Source organism: Bombina bombina, chromosome 1 (assembly GCF_027579735.1).
Source record: "Bombina bombina isolate aBomBom1 chromosome 1, aBomBom1.pri, whole genome shotgun sequence".
NCBI lineage: Eukaryota > Metazoa > Chordata > Amphibia > Anura > Bombinatoridae > Bombina > Bombina bombina.
The window spans coordinates 1,584,881,635-1,584,905,036 of NC_069499.1; the positions used below are offsets into that span (position 1 = coordinate 1,584,881,635).

Sequence of the window (23,402 nt, forward strand, 5' to 3'; positions counted from 1 at the left end):
TGTCAAATTTGTAAAATTTGGAAAAAGTATGAAGTGAAGACCAAGTTGCAGCCTTGCAAATCTGTTCAACAGAGGCCTCATTCTTAAAGGCCCAGGTGGAAGCCACAGCTCTAGTGGAATGAGCTGTAATTCTTTCAGGAGGCTGCTGTCCAGCAGTCTCATAGGCTAAACGTATTATGCTACGAAGCCAAAAAGAGAGAGAGGTAGCCAAAGCCTTTTGACCTCTCCTCTGTCCAGAGTAAACGACAAACAGAGAAGAAGTTTGTCTAAAATCTTTAGTTGCCTGTAAGTAGAACTTCAGAGCACGGACCACGTCTAGATTATGCAAAAGACGTTCCTTCTTTGAAGAAGGATTAGGACATAATGATGGAACAACAATCTCTTGATTGATATTCCTGTTAGAAACAACCTTAGGTAAAAACCCAGGTTTAGTACGCAGAACTACCTTGTCTGAATGAAAAATCAGATAAGGAGAATCACAATGTAAGGCAGATAACTCAGAGACTCTTCGAGCCGAGGAAATAGCCATCAAAAACAAAACTTTCCAAGATAAAAGCTTAATATCAATGGAATGAAGGGGTTCAAACGGAACACCCTGAAGAACTTTAAGAACCAAGTTTAAGCTCCACGGAGGAGCAACAGCTTAATTCTAGCCAAAGCCTGACAAAAGGCCTGGACGTCTGGATGCTCTGCCAGACGTTTGTGTAAAAGAATAGACAGAGCTGAAATCTGTCCCTTTAGCGAACTAGCGGATAAACCCTTTTCTAAACCCTCTTGTAGAAAAGCTAATATCCTAGGAATCCTAACCTTACTCCATGCGTAACTCTTGGATTCGCACCAATATAAATATTTACGCCACATCTTATGGTAAATTTTTCTTGTCACAGGTTTCCGAGCCTGTATTAATGTATCAATAACCGAATCCGAAAGCCCACGCTTTGATAGAATCAAGCGTTCAATTTCCAGCCTCAGAGAAATTAGGTTTGGATGGTTGAAAGGACCCTGAATTAGAAGGTCCTGCCTCAGAGGAAGAGACCATTGTGGACAGGACGACATGTCCACTAGGTCTGCATACCAGGTCCTGCGTGGCCACGCAGGCGCTATCAGAATTACCGATGCCCTCTCCTGTTTGATCCTGGCAATCAGCCGAGGTAGCAACGGAAATGGTGGAAACACATAAGCTATGTTGAAAACCCAAGGGGCTGCTAATGCATCTACCAGCACCGCTCCCGGGCGAGATGCCATGAGATCCAGATCCGGTTTGCCCCAACGACGAATCAGTTGAGCAAATACCTCCGGGTGAAGTTCCCACTCTCCCGGATGAAAAGTCTGGCGACTTAGGAAATCCGCCTCTCAGTTCTCTACGCCTGGGATGTGAATCGCTGACAGGTGGCAAGAGTGAGACTCTGCCCAGCGAATTATCTTCGAGACTTCCAACATCGCTAGGGAACTCCTGGTTCCCCCTTGATGATTGATGTAAGCCACAGTCGTGATATTGTCCGACTGAAATCTGATGAACCTCAGCTTTGCTAACTGAGGCCAAGCTAGAAGAGCATTGAATATTGCTCTTAATTCTAGAATGTTTATTGGGAGGAGTTTCTCCTCCTGAGTCCACGATCCCTGAGCCTTCAGGGAATTCCAGACTGCTCCCCAGCCTAGAAGGCTGGCATCCGTTGTTACAATCGTCTAATCTGGCCTGCGAAAGGTCATTCCTTTGGACAGATGAACCGGTGACAACCACCAGAGAAGCGAATCTCTGGTCTCCTGGTCTAGATTTAGCAAAGGGGACAGATCTGAGTAATCCCCGTTCCATTGACTGAGCATGCATAGTTGCAGCGGTCTGAGATGCAGGCGCGCAAATGGCACTATGTCCATTGCCGCGACCATTAAGCCGATTACCTCCATGCACTGAGCTACTGATGGGCTTGGAACGGAATGAAGTACACGGCAAGCATTGAGAATCTTTGATAACCTGGACTCCGTCAGGTAAATCTTCATCCCTACAGAATCTATAAGAGTCCCTAGAAAAGGAACCCTTGTGAGTGGTAACAGAACTCTTTTCCACGTTCACTTTCCACCCATGCGACATCAGAAATGCTAGAACTATCTCTGTATGAGACTTTGCATTCTGAAAACTTGACGCTTGTATCAGAATGTCGTCTAGGTACAGAGCCACCGCTATGCCTCGAGGTCTTAGTACCGCCAGAAGTGAGTCCAGAACCTTCGTAAAAATTCTCAAGGCCGTGGCTAACCCGAAGGGAAGAGCCACAAACTGGTAATGCCTGTCTAGAAAGGCAAACCTCAGGTACCGATAATGATCTTTGTGAATCGGTATATGAAGGTAAGCATCCTTTAAGTCCACCGTGGTCATATATTGACCCTCTTGGATCATGGGTAGGATGGTTCGAATGGTTTCCATCTTGAACGATGGTACCCTTAGGAATTTGTTTAAGATCTTTAAGTCCAAGATTGGTCTGAAGGTTCCCTCTTTTTTGGGAACCACAAATAGATTTGAGTAAAATCCTTGTCCCTGTTCTGATCGCGGAACTGAGTGGATCACCCCCATGATTAAGAGGTCTTGTACACATTGTAGAAATGCCTCTCTCTTTACTAGGTTTGTCGATAACCTCGAAAGATGGAACCTCCCTTGTGGATGAGAGGTTTTGAAATCCAGAAGGTATCCCTGAGATATAATCTTTAACGTCCAGGGATCCTGCACATCTCTTGCCCAAGCCTGGGCAAAGAGAGAAAGTCTGCCCCCCACTAAATCCGTCTCTGGATAGGGGGCCCTGACTTCATGCTGTCTTAGGGGCGGGAGTAGGCTTTCTGGCCTGCTTGCCCTTGTTCCATGACTGGTTGCCTTTCCAACCTTGTCTGTAACGAGCAGTAGTTCCTTCCTGTTTTGGAGCGGAGGAAGTCGATGCTGCTCCTGCCTTGAAGTTACGAAAGGCATGAAAATTAGACTGTTTGGCCTTTGGTTTGGCCCTGTCCTGAGGAAGGGCGTGGCCCTTACCTCCCGTAATGTCAGCAATAATTTCCTTCAAGCCGGGCCCGAATAAGGTCTGCCCTTTGAAAGGAATGTTAAGTAGTTTAGACTTGGAAGTTACATCCGCTGACCAGGATTTAAGCCAGAGCGCTCTGCGCGCCTGTATGGCGAATCCGGAATTTTTTGCCGTAAGTTTGGTTAGATGTACTACGGCATCTGAAACAAACGCATTAGCTTGCTTAAGGGTTCTAACTTTGCTCAAGGCCTCATCCAACGGCTCTGTGCGAATCGCCTCTTCCAGAGACTCAAACCAGAATGCCGCTGCAGCCGTGACAGGCGCAATGCATGCAAGAGGCTGCAATATAAAACCCTGTTGAACAAACATTTTCTTAAGATAACCCTCTAATTTTTATCCATTGGATCTGAGAAAGCACAGCTATCCTCCACCGGGATAGTGGTACGCTTGGCTAACGTAGAAACCGCTCCCTCCACCTTAGGGACCGTCTGCCATAAGTCTCGTGTGGTGGCGTCTATAGGGAACATTTTTCTAAATATCGGGGGAGGGGAAAAAGGCACACCGGGTCTATCCCACTCCTTACTTATAATTTCTGTAAGTCTTTTTGGTATAGGAAAAATGTCAGTACACACCGGTACCGCAGAGTATCTATCCAACCTACACAATTTCTCTGGAATTGCCACCGTGTCGCAATCATTCAGAGCCGCTAATACCTCCCCTAGTAACACACGGAGGTTCTCAAGCTTAAATTTAAAATTTGAAATTTCTGAATCCGGTCTCCCCGGATCAGAACCGTCACCGACAGAATGAAGCTCACCGTCCTCATGTTCTGCAAATTGTGACGCAGTATCAGACATGGCTCTCGTGTCATCAGCGCGCTCTGTCCTTAACCCAGAGCTATCGCGTTTGCCCCTTAATTCGGGCATATTATATAATACTTCTTTCATAACATTAGCCATATCATGTAAAGTGATTTGTAAGGGCCTAGATGTACTAGGTGTCTCAATCCTACGCATCTCCCGAGCGGGAGACGCAGGTACTGACACGTGAGGAGAGTTAGGCGGCATAACTTCCCCCTCGTTGTCTGGTGATAGCTTCTTTATCGGTACAGATTGACTTTTATTCAAAGCAATATCAATACAATTGGTACACATCGTTCTATTGGGCTCCACATTGGCTTTTGAACATGATGAACAAACAGTTTCCTCTGAATCAGACATGTTTAAACAGACTTAGCAATGAAAATAACAAGCTTGGAAATCACTTTCAATAAGTTTACAAGCAATATAAAAAACGTTGCAGCGCTTCAAAAATACAGATATAATTAAACAATTCTTAACAAGAAGTGTATTATTAGCAGAGGATTGCACCCATTAGCAAAAGGATGATTAACCCCTCAATACCCAAAACGGATAAAACAGATATCAATTAAAATTTAACGCTTTTAATCACAGTCAGCACACTGTCACAGATCTGCTGTGACTGATTACCTCCCTCACAAATGAAATTTGCAGACCCCTGAGCTCTCTAGAGACGTCCTGGATCAAGGAGGAAGAAGCAGAAAGACTGTGCAATAATTTTAACTGCGCAACAAGGCGCTAAAACAAGGGACCTCCCACTCCAATCACAACAGTGGGAGCCCTGATATAACGGTTTCCATGCAGAAAAATATGTTAGCCATGTGGAAAAAAATCATGCCCAAAGCGATTTATCACCAAAGTACCTCACAAAAACGAATAACATGCCAGTAAACGTTTTATCAAAAAAACATTTTTCAATCTCATGCAAAGCTATCACTAAGCCTGCTACCAGTCGCTACCACTGCAGAGAAGGCTTAAGTAATATTTCAGCGTTAACAGTATTTTCTCAGTCAAATTCTAGTCCCTAGAATATAACTCGACTGCGCATACATTTATCAGCCTGATACCAGTTGCTACTACTGCATTTAAGGCTGTACTTACATCATATGGTAACAGCAGTATTTTCTTAGTCAATTCCATTCCCAGAAAATAAAGTACTGCACATACCTCATTTGCGGAGGACCCCGCATGCTATTCCCAGTTTCTGAAGTTACCCCACTCCTCAGAATGTCGAGAACAGCCAGTGGATCTTAGTTACGCCTGCTAAGATCATAGATAAAAAACGCAGGCAGTTTCTTCTTCCAAATACTGCCTGAGATAGAAAAACAGCACACTCCGGTGCCATTTAAAATAACAAACTTTTGATTGAAGAATAGTTAAGTAAAAACTCCAGCTCCTCTCGCGACCTCCTTCTTTGTTAAGGGTTGCAAGAGAATGACTGGATATGACATGTGAGGGGAGGAGCTATATAGCAGCTCTGCTTGGGTGATCCTCTTGCAACTTCCTGTTGGGAAGGAGAATATATCCCATAAGTAATGGATGACCCGTGGACTGAACACACTTAACAAGAGAAAATGCAGTTACACTAATGAAATTTTTACAGTGTATGTAATAAGTTAGCAGAGCATTGCACTCACTTGCAAATGGATGATTAACCCCTTAATAACAAAACGGAACAACAAATGACAAAAACATTTTTTAAACAGTCACAACAACTGCCACAGCTCTACTGTGGCTTTTTACCTCCCTCAATACGACTTTTGAAGCCTTTTGAGCCCTCCAGAGAAGTCCTGGATCATGCAGGAAGAAGCTGGATGTCTGTGTCTGTAATTTTTGCTGTGCAAAAAAACGCCAAAATAGGCCCCTCCCACTCATATTACAACAGTGGGAAGCCTCAGGGAACTGTTTCTAGGCAAAATTCAAGCCAGCCATGTGGAATAAACTAGGCCCCAATAAGTTTTATCACCAAACATATGTAAAAAACGATTAAACATGCCAGCAAACATTTTAAAATACACTTTTATAAGAGTATGTATCTCTATTAATAAGCCTGATACCAGTCGCTATCACTGCATTTAAGGCTTTACTTACATTACTTCGGTATCAGCAGCATTTTCTAGCAAATTCCATCCCTAGAAAAATATTTTAACTGCACATACCTTATTACAGGAAAACCTGCACGCTATTCCCCCTCTGAAGTTACCTCACTCCTCAGAATATGTGAGAACAGCAAAGGATCTTAGTTACTTCTGCTAAGATCATAGAAAACGCAGGCAGATTCTTCTTCTAAATACTGCCTGAGATAAACAGTACACTCCGGTACCATTTAAAAATAACAAACTTTTGATTGAAGAAATAAACTAAGTATAAAACACCACAGTCCTCTTACGACCTCCATCTTAGTTGAGAGTTGCAAGAGAATGACTGGATATGGCAGTGAGGGGAGGAGCTATATAGCAGCTATGCTGTGGGTGATCCTCTTGCAACTTCCTGTTGGGAAGGAGAATATCCCACAACTAATGGATGACCCGTGGACTGGATACACTTAACAAGAGAAATAAATACTATTTTCCATAGGAATAGTAGTATGTTTAGCAAGAGTAGAGATAGCCCCATTAACTTTGGGGATCTTTCCCCAAAACTCCAAACTAACTGCTGGCAAAGGATACAATTTAAAAACCTTAAAGAAGGAATAAAAGAAGTCCCAGGCCTATTCCATTCCCTAGTATCAGGAACTAGAAAAAAACTCTGAAGAAACCACAGGAGGTTAATAAGCAGAATTTAAATTTTAGCTAGTCTTAAAATCAAAAGGACTAGTCTCCCCAATATCCAATACAATCAACACCTTTTCAACAAAGAACGAATGTACTCTATTTAAAAGTAAAAAAGTAGATTTGTTAGTGTCAATATCTGATGAAGGATATTCTGAATGAGATAAATCATCATCAGAGAAGGATAATTCAGTATGTTGTCGGTCATTTGAAAATTCATCAACTAAATGAGAAGTTTAAAAAAAGACCTTTACATTTTATTAGAAGGCGGGATGGCAGACAAAGTCTTTAGAATAGAATCAGAAAAATATTATTATAAATTCCTAGGTATATCTTGTACATTAGATGTTAAAAGAATAGCAATAGATAATGCATTAATACTGATGGACTCTGCATGTAAAAGTTTATCATGATAACTTATTACAAACCATAGCTAAAGATAACCATTCATAACATTAAAATAAATTAACTTAGCTTTGGTAGGACTGATATCAGTCATCAGGAATCCAACAGTGTTTTCTGATACAGGAACAGTTTTTGAGATATCTTGCAAATGTAAGAGAAAAAACAACATATAAAGCAAAATATCAATGTCCTGAAATGACAGTTTCAGGAATGGGGAAAAAATGCAAACAAAATAAGCCTCTGAAAACCAGAAGCAGAATGAAATAAAGACTTAAATAATGTCAGAAATATGGCCCACAACTGACAAAATATTTTTTTTGCGCCAAGAACGTCTGTAACAAACACGAGCTTCATAGATGACGCAACTATGTGAAAATTCTCTGCGCCAACTAAGACGCCGGAAATGACGAAAATACGTCAACAAACGTAATTCTCGCGCCAAAAAAGTCTTACGCCAAGAATGACGCAATAAATTATAGCATTTTGCACACCCGCGAGCCTAACAGCCCGCAATTTAGAAAGAAAGTACATTTTTAAAATTCCAGGTAAGAATTTTTAATATGCCTTTGCACAAAATGAAACTGACAGTCTGCAAAAAGGAAATATACTGATAAACCTGAATCATGGCAAATATAAGTACAAACATATTTAGAACTTTACAAATAAAGTGCCAAACCATAGCTGAGAGTGTCTAAATAAAGGAAAACCTACTTACCAAAAGACACTCAGCTACATAAAGTAGATAGCCAAACCAGTACTGAAACGAGAATCAGTAGAGGTAATGGTATATAAGAGTATATCGTCGATCTGAAAAGGGAGGTAGGAGATGAATCTCTACGACCGATAACAGAGAACCTATGAAATAGATCCCCGATAGGATGACCATTGTATTCAATAGGTAATACTCCCTTCACATCCCTCTGTCATTCACTGCACTCTGAGAAGAACCGGGCTTCAGCATGCTGAGAAGCGCATATCAACGTAGAAATCTAGCACAAACTTACTTCACCACCTCCATAGGAGGCAAAGTTTGTAAAACTGAATTGTGGGTTTGGTGGGGGGTGTATTTATAGGCATTATGAGGTTTGGGAAACTTTGCCCCTCCTGGTAGGATTGTATATCCCATACGTCACTAGCTCATGGACTCTTGCCAATTACATGAAAGAAAAGTCTCTCTGCAGCAGTCCACTAAAATCTGTTCATAAAATAGAGCTGTGACCCAAAGCAAAGTGTTTTTAGCAATAGCTTCAGATACAAGCGAGAGTGTATAGTACAAGATGTGCAGTCCCTACAGGACGACAGAAAAGTAGTATACAGTAAATAGATACACAAATGATATTACAATGAAAGCATAAATATGTCAGTTCTACTTACTGAGGCTGCTCGTCTGCAGTTGACATCCCGGTCAAAAACAGCAGCTATCACTAGAGCGCTGGAAAATAGGAGATTGGTTAGTTCTCAACTTAATAATAAAGCTACATACAAAGAAAATGGCACTTTACAATGTGTGGGAACTGTGAAAATATCCGTATGGAAATGTGTCACTGTCACATACAAGCTGTGGAAACTGTCCTTACCAGCCAGTGAGCCAGATACCTAGGGATGAGCTGTTAAACATGCAATTTATTTTCATTCCTTTCAAATTTATTTCAACATCTTTCATTTTATTTCTTGGGAAATACATTCAGCATATTTAGATAGCACCTTTCAGTACACATGATACTATTAGAGCACACAACATTATCAGATTGTGCACACAGAGTTACCAGCTTCTACTGAGCATGTGCAAGATTTAACAGTATATACCTATAAGCATATCTGAATGGCTGACGGCTGTCACATGAAAATGGAAGCAACATTGCAATTTGTCAGGAAGTCTACTGCTCATTTGTGTTATTTGTGTTATTGGAGTGTCTTTTTATTATGCATTTGTTGATTATGCAATGCTACTCCTTAAATAACTGTATATAAATAAACTTCCACAAAATCTTTACATTTATTTTGTGATATTTTCACACACACATGCTCACACACAAGTACCCTACCACACACACACACATGCTCACACACAAGTACCCTACCACACACACACACACAAGTACCCTACCACACACACACATGCTCACACACAAGTACCCTACCACACACACACATGCTCACACACAGGTGCCCTACCACACACACATGCTCACACACAAGTGCCCTACCACACACACATGCTCACACACAAGTACCCTACCACACACACACATGCTCACACACAAGTGCCCTACCACACACACATGCTCACACACAAGTACCCTACCACACACACACACATGCTCACACACAAGTACCCTACCACACACACACATGCTCACACACAAGTACCCTACCACACACACACATGCTCACACACAGGTGCCCTACCACACACACATGCTCACACACAAGTGCCCTACCACACACACATGCTCACACACAAGTACCCTACCACACACACACATGCTCATACACAAGTGCCCTACCACACACACATGCTCACACACAAGTACCCTACCACACACACACACATGCTCACACACAAGTACCCTACCACACACACACACATGCTCACACACAAGTACCCTACCACACACACACACATGCTCACACACAAGTAGCCTACCACACACACACACATGCTCACACACAAGTAGCCTACCACACACACACACATGCTCACACACAAGTACCCTACCACACACACACACACATGCTCACACACAAGTACCCTACCACACACACACACACACACATGCTCACACACAAGTACCCTACCACACACACACACATGCTCACACACAAGTACCCTACCACACACACACACACACATGTTCACACACAAGTACCCTACCACACACACACATGCTCACACACAAGTGCCCTACCACACACACACACACATGCTCACACACAAGTGCCCTACCACACACACACACACGCTCACACACAAGTACCCTACCACACACACACACATGCTCACAGACAAGTACCCTACCACACACACACACATGCTCACACACAAGTGCCCTACCACACACACACATGCTCACACACAAGTGCCCTACTACACACACACATGCTCACACACAAGTACCCTACCACACACACACACATACTCACACACAAGTTCCCTACCACACACACACACACATGCTCACACACAAGTACCCTACCACACACACACACACGCTCACACACAAGTGCCCTACCACACACACATGCTCACACACAAGTACCCTACCACACACACACACACATGCTCACACACAAGTGCCCTATCACACACACACATGCTCACACACAAGTACCCTACCACACACACACATGCTCACACACACTAGTGCCCTACCCCAAACACACATGCTCACACACAAGTACCCTACCACACACACACACACATGCTCACACACAAGTGCCCTACCACACACACACATGCTCACACACAAGTGCCCTACCACACACACACACATGCTCACACACAAGTGCCCTACCACACACACACATGCTCACACACAAGTACCCTACCACACACACACACATGCTCACACACAAGTGCCCTACCACACACACACATGCTCACACACAAGTACCCTACCACACACACACATACACACACATGCTCACACACAAGTACCCTACCACACACACACATGCTCACACACAAGTGCCCTACCACACACACACACACACACACACATGCTCACACACAAGTGCCCTACCACACACACATGCTCACACACAAGTACCCTACTACACACACACATGCTCACACACAAGTACCCTACCACACACACACACACACATGCTCACACACAAGTACCCTACCACACACACACACACATGCTCACACACAAGTACCCTACCACACACACACACACACACATGCTCACACACAAGTGCCCTACCACACACACACATGCTCACACACAAGTACCCTACTACACACACACACACACACACGCTCACACACAAGTACCCTACCACACACACACACATGCTCACACACAAGTACCCTACCACACACACACACGCTCACACACAAGTACCCTACCACACACACACACACACACACATGCTCACACACAAGTGCCCTACCCCACACACACATGCTCACACACAAGTACCCTACCCCACACACACATGCTCACACACAAGTGCCCTACCCCACACACACATGCTCACACACAAGTGCCCTACCACACACACACATGCTCACACACAAGTACCCTACCACACACACACATGCTCACACACAAGTACCCTACCACACACACACACACTCACACACAAGTACCCTACCCCACACACACATGCTCACACACAAGTGCCCTACCACACACACACACATGCTCACACACAGGTGCCCTACCACACACACACACATGCTCACACACAAGTACCCTACCACACACACACACACATGCTCACACACACTAGTGCCCTACCACACACACACATGCTCACACACAAGTACCCTACCACACACACACATGCTCACACACAAGTACACTACCACACACACACACATGCTCACACACAAGTGCCCTACCACACACACACATGCTCACACACAGGTGCCCTACCACACACACACATGCTCACACACAAGTACCCTACCACACACACACATGCTCACACACAAGTACCCTACCACACACACACATGCTCACACACAAGTGCCCTACCACACACACACACATGCTCACACACAAGTACCCTACCACACACACACACACACATGCTCACACACAAGTGCCCTACCACACACACATGCTCACACACAAGTACCCTACTACACACACACATGCTCACACACAAGTACCCTACCACACACACACACACACATGCTCACACACAAGTACCCTACCACACACACACACACTCACACACAAGTACCCTACCACACACACACACACTCACACACAAGTACCCTACCCCACACACACATGCTCACACACAAGTGCCCTACCACACACACACACATGCTCACACACACTAGTGCCCTACCACACACACACATGCTCACACACAAGTACCCTACCACACACACACATGCTCACACACAAGTACACTACCACACACACACACATGCTCACACACAAGTACCCTACCCCACACACACACATGCTCACACACAAGTGCCCTACCCCACACACACATGCTCACACACAAGTACCACTACCCCACACACACATGCTCACACACAAGTACCCTACCCACACACACACATGCTCACACACAGTACCCTACCCCACACACACACATGCTCACACACAAGTGCCCTACCACACACACACATGCTCACACACAGGTGCCCTACCACACACACACATGCTCACACACAAGTGCCCTACCACACACACACATGCTCACACACAAGTACCCTACCACACACACACATGCTCACACACAAGTGCCCTACCACACACACACACATGCTCACACCACTAGTGCCCTACCCACACACACACATGCTCACACACAAGTGCCCTACCACACACACACATGCTCACACACAAGTACCCTACCACACACACACAAGCTCACACACAAGTACCACTACCACAACCACACACAGACCATGCTCACACACAAGTGCCCTACCACACACAACACATGCTCACACACAGGTGCCCTACCACACACACACATGCTCACACACAAGTGGCCCGTACCACACAACACACATGCTCACACACAAGTACCCTACCACACACACACACATGCTCACACACAAGTACCCTACCACACACACACACATGCTCACACACAAGTGCCCTACCACACACACACACATGCTCACACACAAGTGCCCTACCACACACACACACATGCTCACACACAAGTGCCCTACCACACACACACATGCTCACACACAAGTGCCCTACCACACACACACATGCTCACACACAAGTGCCCTACCACACACACACATGCTCACACACAAGTACCCTACCACACACACACACATGCTCACACACAAGTGCCCTACCACACACACACATGCTCACACACAGGTGCCCTACCACACACACACATGCTCACACACAAGTGCCCTACCACACACACACACATGCTCACACACAAGTACCCTACCACACACACACACATGCTCACACACAAGTGCCCTACCACACACACACATGCTCACACACAAGGTGCCCTACCACACACACACATGCTCACACACAAGTGCCCTACCACACACACACATGCTCACACACAAGTACCCTACCACCACACACACACACATGCTCACACACAAGTGCCCTACCACACACACACATGCTCACACACAAGTGCCCTACCACACACACACACATGCTCACACACAAGTGCCCTACCACACACACACACATGCTCACACACAAGTGCCCTACCACACACACACACATGCTCACACACAAGTACCCTACCACACACACACACATGCTCACACACAAGTGCCCTACCACACACACACACACGCTCACACACAAGTACCCTACCACACACACACACATGCTCACACACAAGTACCCTACCACACACACACATGCTCACACACAAGTGCCCTACCACACACACACACACGCTCACACACAAGTGCCCTACCACACACACACATGCTCACACACAAGTGCCCTACCACACACACCCACATGCTCACACACAAGTGCCCTACCACACACACACATGCTCACACACAAGTGCCCTACCACACACACCACATGCTCACACACAAGTGCCCTACCACACACACACACATGCTCACACACATGGTGCCCTACCACTCACACACACACACTCACACACCCATACCCACACACACACATGCTCAAACACAAGTACCCTACACCCACACACACATGCTCACACAACAACGTGCCCTTACCACACACACACACATGCTCACACACATGTACCCTACCACACACACTCAACACATTGCTCACACACAAGTACCCTACACACACACCACCCATCGCTCACCACACAAGTAGCCCTACCCCCACACACACAAGATGGCTCACACACAAGTAGCCCTACCCACACACACATGCTCACACACAAGTACCCTACTAACACACACTACCCTAGCTCACAACAAGTCACCTACACACACACACACACATGCTTCACACACTAAGTGCCCTACCACACACACACACAACACATGCTCACACACAAGTACCCTACCACACACACACACACTATGCTCTCAACACTAGTGCCCTACCTCACACACACATGCGCACACACAAGTACCCTACTACACACACACACACACACGCTCACACACAAGTCCCTACCCCACACACACACAATGCTCACACACAAGTACCCTACCCCACACACACATGCTCACACACAAGTACCCTACCACCACACACACATGCTCACACACAAGTGCCCTACCCCACACAACATATGCTCACACACAAGTGCCCTACCCCCACACAACACATGCTCACACACAAGTACCCCTACCACCACACCACATGCTCACACACAAGTACCCTACACACACACACATGCTCACACACAAGTACCCTACCACACACACACATGCTCACAACAAGTGCCCTACCCCACACACACACATGCTCACAACAAGTGCCCCTACCACCAAACACACTGCTCACACACAGTGCCCTACCCACACACACACACATGCTCACACACAAGTGCCCTACCACACACACACATGCTCACACACAAGTACCCTACCACACACACACATGCTCACACACAAGTACCCTACCCCACACACACACACACACACATGCTCACACACAAGTGCCCTACCAACACACACTCACGCTCACACACAGGTGTGCCCTACAACACATCACACATGCTCACACACACATGACCCTACCACACACACCCATGCTCACTCAAGTACCCTACCACAACACACACATGCTCACACACAAGTGCCCTACCACCACACACACATGCTCACACACAAGTACCCTACCACACACACACACACACACCATGCTCACACACAAGTGCCCTACCACACACACATGCTCACACACAAGTGCCCTACTACACACACACATGCTCACACACAAGTACCCTACCACACAACACACACGACACACTCGATGCTCACACACAAGTACCCATCCACACACACACAAGACACTCACACACAAGTGCCCTACACAACACCACACACACACACACACACCACATGCTCACACACAAGTGCCCTAACCACACACCAACATGCTCACCACACAAGTACCCTACCCACACACACACAACCACACACACTCACCACACACACAGACACACGCTCCTCACACAACCCTACCCACACACACACATAGCTCACACACAAGTGCCCTACCCAACACACACATGCTCACACCACAAGGCATACCCCACACACTCAGGCTCAACAACATGTGCCTACCCACACACACATGCTCACACACAAGTGCCCTACCCACACACACACAGCTCACACACAAGTGCCCTACACCCACACAACACAATGCTCACACACAAGTGCCCTACCACACCCACACACACATGCTCAACACACAAGTGCCCTACCACACACACTACACACATGCTCACACACAAGTGCCCTACCCACACACACATGCTCACCACACAAGTGCCCCTACCACACACCACCACATGCTCACACACAAGTACCCTACCACACACACACATGCTCACACACAAGTACCCCTACCACCCACACACACTGCTCACACACAAGTGCCCTACCCACACACACACATGCTCACACACAAGTGCCCTACCACACACACACATGCTCACACACAAGTGCCCTACTCACACACACACATAGCTCACACACAAGTGCCCCTACCCCACACACACACATGCTCACACACAGGTGCCCTATCACACAACACACATGCTCACACACAAGTGCCCTACCACCACACACACATGCTCACACACAAGTACCCTACCACCACACACACACAATGCTCACACACAAGTAGCCCTACCACTCAACACACATGCACACACACAAGTAGCCCTACCCCACACACACATTGCTCACACACCAGTACCCTACCACACACACACAGCTCACACACAAGTGCCCTACCCCACACACACATGCTCACACACAAGTACCCTACCACACACACATGCTCACACACAGTGCCCCTACCACACACACACACATGCTCACACACAAGTACCCTACCACACACACACATGCTCACACACACTAGTGCCCTACCACACACACACACATGCTCACACACAAGTACCCTACCACACACACACATGCTCACACACAAGTGCCCTACCACACACACACACATGCTCACACACAAGTACCCTACCACACACACACATGCTCACACACAAGTACCCTACCACACACACACATGCTCACACACAAGTGCCCTACCACACACACACACACATGCTCACACACAAGTACCCTACCACACACACACACACATGCTCACACACAAGTGCCCTACCACACACACATGCTCACACACAAGTACCCTACTACACACACACATGCTCACACACAAGTACCCTACCACACACACACACACACACACATGCTCACACACAAGTACCCTACCACACACACACACACACTCACACACAAGTACCCTACCACACACACACACACACACACACACATGCTCACACACAAGTGCCCTACCACACACACACATGCTCACACACAAGTACCTACCACACACACACACACACATGCTCACACACAAGTACCCTACCACACACACACACACACACATGCTCACACACAAGTACCCTACACACACACACACATGCTCACACACAAGTACCCTACCACACACACACACACATGCTCACACACAAGTGCCCTACCCCACACACACATGCTCACACACAAGTGCCCTACCCCACACACACATGCTCACACACAAGTGCCTACCACCACACACACACATGCTCACACACAAGTGCCCTACCACACACACATGCTCACACACAAGTGCCCTACCACACCACACACACACATGCTCACACACAAGTAGCCCTACCAACACACACACACACATGCTCACACACAAGTGCCTCTACCACACACACACATGCTCACACACAAGGTGCCCTACCACACACACACACTGCTCGACTCAACAAGTGCCCTAGTACCCACACACACACATGCTCACACACAAGTGCCCCCTACCACACACACACATGCTCACACACAAGTGCCCATAACACACACACACATGCTCACACACAAGTGCCCTACCACACCACACACATGCTCACACACAAGTGCCCTACCCACACACACACATGCTCACACACAAGTGCACCTACCACACACACACACACATGCTCACACACAAGTACCCTACCACACACACACATGCTCACACACAAGTGCCCTACACACACACACACATGCTCAACACAAGTGCCCTACCCACAACACACACATGCTCACACACAAGTGCCCTACCACACACACACACATGCTCACACACACAGTGCCCTACCCACAACACAATGCTCCACACACAAGTGCCCTACCACACACACACATGCTCACACACAAGTGCCCTACCACACACACACACATGCTCACACACAAGTGCCCTACCACACACACACATGCTCACACACAAGTACCCTACCACACACACACACATGCTCACACACAAGTGCCCTACCACACACACACATGCTCACACACAAGTACCCTACCACACACACACATACACACACATGCTCACACACAAGTACCCTACCACACACACACATGCTCACACACAAGTGCCCTACCACACACACACACACACACACACATGCTCACACACAAGTGCCCTACCACACACACACATGCTCACACACAAGTACCCTACTACACACACACATGCTCACACACAAGTACCCTACCACACACACACACACACATGCTCACACACAAGTACCCTACCACACACACACACACATGCTCACACACAAGTACCCTACCACACACACACACACACACATGCTCACACACAAGTGCCCTACCACACACACACATGCTCACACACAAGTACCCTACTACACACACACACACACACGCTCACACACAAGTACCCTACCACACACACACACATGCTCACACACAAGTACCCTACCACACACACACACGCTCACACACAAGTACCCTACCACACACACACACACACACACATGCTCACACACAAGTGCCCTACCCCACACACACATGCTCACACACAAGTACCCTACCCCCACACACACATGCTCACACACAAGTGCCCTACCCCACACACACATGCTCACACACAAGTGCCCTACCACACACACACATGCTCACACACAAGTGCCCTACCACACACACACATGCTCACACACAAGTACCCTACCACACACACACACACTCACACACAAGTACCCTACCCCACACACACATGCTCACACACAAGTGCCCTACCACACACACACACATGCTCACACACAGGTGCCCTACCACACACACACACATGCTCACACACAAGTACCCTACCACACACACACACACAAGCTCACACACACTAGTGCCCTACCACACACACACATGCTCACACACAAGTACCCTACCACACACACACATGCTCATACACAAGTACACTACCACACACACACACATGCTCACACACAAGTGCCCTACCACACACACACATGCTCACACACAGGTGCCCTACCACACACACACATGCTCACACACAAGTACCCTACCACAACACACACATAGCTCACACACAAGTACCCTTACCACACACACACACACATGCTCACACACAAGTGCCCTACCCCACACACACACAAACATGCTCACACACAAGTGCCCTACCACACACACACATGCTCACACACAAGTACCCTCTACACACACACATGCTCACACACAAGAACCCTACCCACACCACACACACACACATGCTCACACACAATGTACCCTACCACACACACACACACTCACACACAAGTACCCTACCACACACACACACACACATGCTCACACACAAGTGCCCTACCACACACACACATGCTCACACACAAGTACCCTACCACACACACACACACATGCTCACACACAAGTACCCTACCACACACACACACACACACATGCTCACACACAAGTACCCTACCACACACACACACATGCTCACACACAAGTACCCTACCACACACACACACACATGCTCACACACAAGTGCCCTACCCCACACACACATGCTCACACACAAGTACCCTACCCCACACACACATGCTCACACACAAGTGCCCTACCCCACACACACATGCTCACACACAAGTGCCCTACCCCACACACACATGCTCACACACAAGTGCCCTACCACACACACACATGCTCACACACAAGTACCCTACCACACACACACATGCTCACACACAAGTACCCTACCACACACACACATGCTCACACACAAGTACCCTACCACACACACACACTCACACACAAGTACCCTACCCCACACACACATGCTCACACACAAGTGCCCTACCACACACACACACGCTCAAACACAGGTGCCCTACCACACACACACTCATGCTCACACACAAGTACCCTACCACACACACACATGCTCACACACAAGTACCCCTACCACACACACACACTCTCACACACAAGTACCCTACCCCACACACACATGCTCACACACAAGTGCCCTACCACACACACCACACGCTACAAACACAGGTGCCCTAACCACACACACACACATGCTCACACACACTAGTGCCCTACCACACACACACACATGCTCACACACAAGTACACTACCACACACAAGTACACTACCACACACACACATGCTCACACACAAGTACCCTACCACACACACACATGCTCACACACAAGTACCCTACACACACACACACATGCTCACACACAAGTGCCCTACCACACACACACATGCTCACACACAGGTGCCCTACCACACACACACATGCTCACACACAAGTACCCTACCACACACACACATGCTCACACACAATAACCCTACCACACACACACATGCTCACACACAAGTACCCTACCACACACACACACATGCTCACACACAAGTGCCCTACCCACACACACATGCTCACACACAAGGTGCCCTACCACACACACACATGCTCACACACAAGTGCCCTACCACACACACACATGCTCACACACAAGTCCCTACCACACACACACACATGCTCACACACAAGTAGCCCTACCACACACACACATGCTCACACACAAGGTGCCCTACCACACACACACATGCTCACACACAAGTGCCCTACCACACACACACACATGCTCACACACAAGTACCCTACCACACACACACACATGCTCACACACAAGTGCCCTACCACACACACACACATGCTCACACACAAGTGCCCTACCACACACACACACACATGCTCACACACAAGTACCCTACCACACACACACACATGCTCACACACAAGTGCCCTACCACACACACACACATGCTCACACACAAGTACCCTACCACACACACACACACTGCTCACACACAAGTGCCCTACCACACACACACACATGCTCACACACAAGTACCCCTACCACACACACACATGCTCACACACAAGTAGGCCCTACCTCACACACACATGCTCTACACACAAGTGCCCTACCACACACACACACTTGCTCACACACAAGTGCCCTACCACACACACACATGCTCACACACAAGTACCCTACCACACACACACACATGCTCACCACACAAGTGCCCTACCACACACACACTTGCTCACACACAAGTACCCTACCACAGCACACACACATGCTCACACACAAGTACCCTACCACACACACACACATGCTCACACACAAAGTACCACTACACACACACATCACATGCTCACACACAAGTGCCCTACCTACACACACACACATGCTCACACACAAGTAGCCCTACCACACACACACACATGCTCACACACAAGTACCCTACCTACACACACACATGCTCACACACAAGTACCCTACCACACACACACACATGCTCACACACAAGTACCCTACCACACACACACATGCTCACACACAAGTGCCCTACCACACACACACACACACACACACATGCTCACACACAAGTGCCCTACCACACACACATGCTCACACACAAGTACCCTACTACACACACACATGCTCACACACAAGTACCCTACCACACACACACACACACATGCTCACACACAAGTACCCTACCACACACACACACACATGCTCACACACAAGTACCCTACCACACACACACACACACACATGCTCACACACAAGTGCCCTACCACACACACACATGCTCACACACAAGTACCCTACTACACACACACACACACACACGCTCACACACAAGTACCCTACCACACACACACACATGCTCACACACAAGTACCCTACCACACACACACACGCTCACACACAAGTACCCTACCACACACACACACACACACACATGCTCACACACAAGTGCCCTACCCCACACACACATGCTCACACACAAGTACCCTACCCCACACACACATGCTCACACACAAGTGCCCTACCCCACACACACATGCTCACACACAAGTGCCCTACCACACACACACATGCTCACACACAAGTACCCTACCACACACACACATGCTCACACACAAGTACCCTACCACACACACACACACTCACACACAAGTACCCTACCCCACACACACATGCTCACACACAAGTGCCCTACCACACACACACACATGCTCACACACAGGTGCCCTACCACACACACACACATGCTCACACACAAGTACCCTACCACACACACACACACATGCTCACACACACTAGTGCCCTACCACACACACACATGCTCACACACAAGTACCCTACCACACACACACATGCTCACACACAAGTACACTACCACACACACACACATGCTCACACACAAGTGCCCTACCACACACACACATGCTCACACACAGGTGCCCTACCACACACACACATGCTCACACACAAGTACCCTACCACACACACACATGCTCACACACAAGTACCCTACCACACACACACATGCTCACACACAAGTGCCCTACCACACACACACACACACATGCTCACACACAAGTACCCTACCACACACACACACACACATGCTCACACACAAGTGCCCTACCACACACACATGCTCACACACAAGTACCCTACTACACACACACATGCTCACACACAAGTACCCTACCACACACACACACACACACACATGCTCACACACAAGTACCCTACCACACACACACACACACTCACACACAAGTACCCTACCACACACACACACACACACACACACACATGCTCACACACAAGTGCCCTACCACACACACACATGCTCACACACAAGTACCCTACCACACACACACACACACATGCTCACACACAAGTACCCTACCACACACACACACACACACATGCTCACACACAAGTACCCTACCACACACACACACATGCTCACACACAAGTACCCTACCACACACACACACACATGCTCACACACAAGTGCCCTACCCCACACACACATGCTCACACACAAGTACCCTACCCCACACACACATGCTCACACACAAGTGCCCTACCCCACACACACATGCTCACACACAAGTGCCCTACCCCACACACACATGCTCACACACAAGTGCCCTACCACACACACACATGCTCACACACAAGTACCCTACCACACACACACATGCTCACACACAAGTACCCTACCACACACACACATGCTCACACACAAGTACCCTACCACACACACACACTCACACACACAAGTACCCTACCCCACACACACATGCTCACACACAAGTGCCCTACCACACACACACACGCTCAAACACAGGTGCCCTACCACACACACACACATGCTCACACACAAGTACCCTACCACACACACACATGCTCACACACAAGTACCCTACCACACACACACACTCACACACAAGTACCCTACCCCACACACACATGCTCACACACAAGTGCCCTACCACACACACACACGCTCAAACACAGGTGCCCTACCACACACACACACATGCTCACACACACTAGTGCCCTACCACACACACACACATGCTCACACACAAGTACACTACCACACACACACATGCTCACACACAAGTACCCTACCACACACACACACATGCTCACACACAAGTACCCTACCACACACACACACATGCTCACACACAAGTGCCCTACCACACACACATGCTCACACAGGTGCCCTACCACACACACACATGCTCACACACAAGTGCCCTACCAC

General features: G+C 47.7%; 1 protein-coding gene across 1 annotated transcript in view; it reads right to left on the reverse strand.

The window, feature by feature from the left end:
• Positions 1-23,402, reverse strand: part of TBCD (tubulin folding cofactor D) — a 1,563,032-nt gene that overhangs the window by 992,771 nt on the left and 546,859 nt on the right. The window contains exon 16 of the mRNA XM_053710319.1: positions 8,413-8,470. Within this exon, the coding sequence (XP_053566294.1) occupies positions 8,413-8,470 (58 nt within the window). The remainder of the gene's footprint in view (positions 1-8,412; positions 8,471-23,402) is intronic.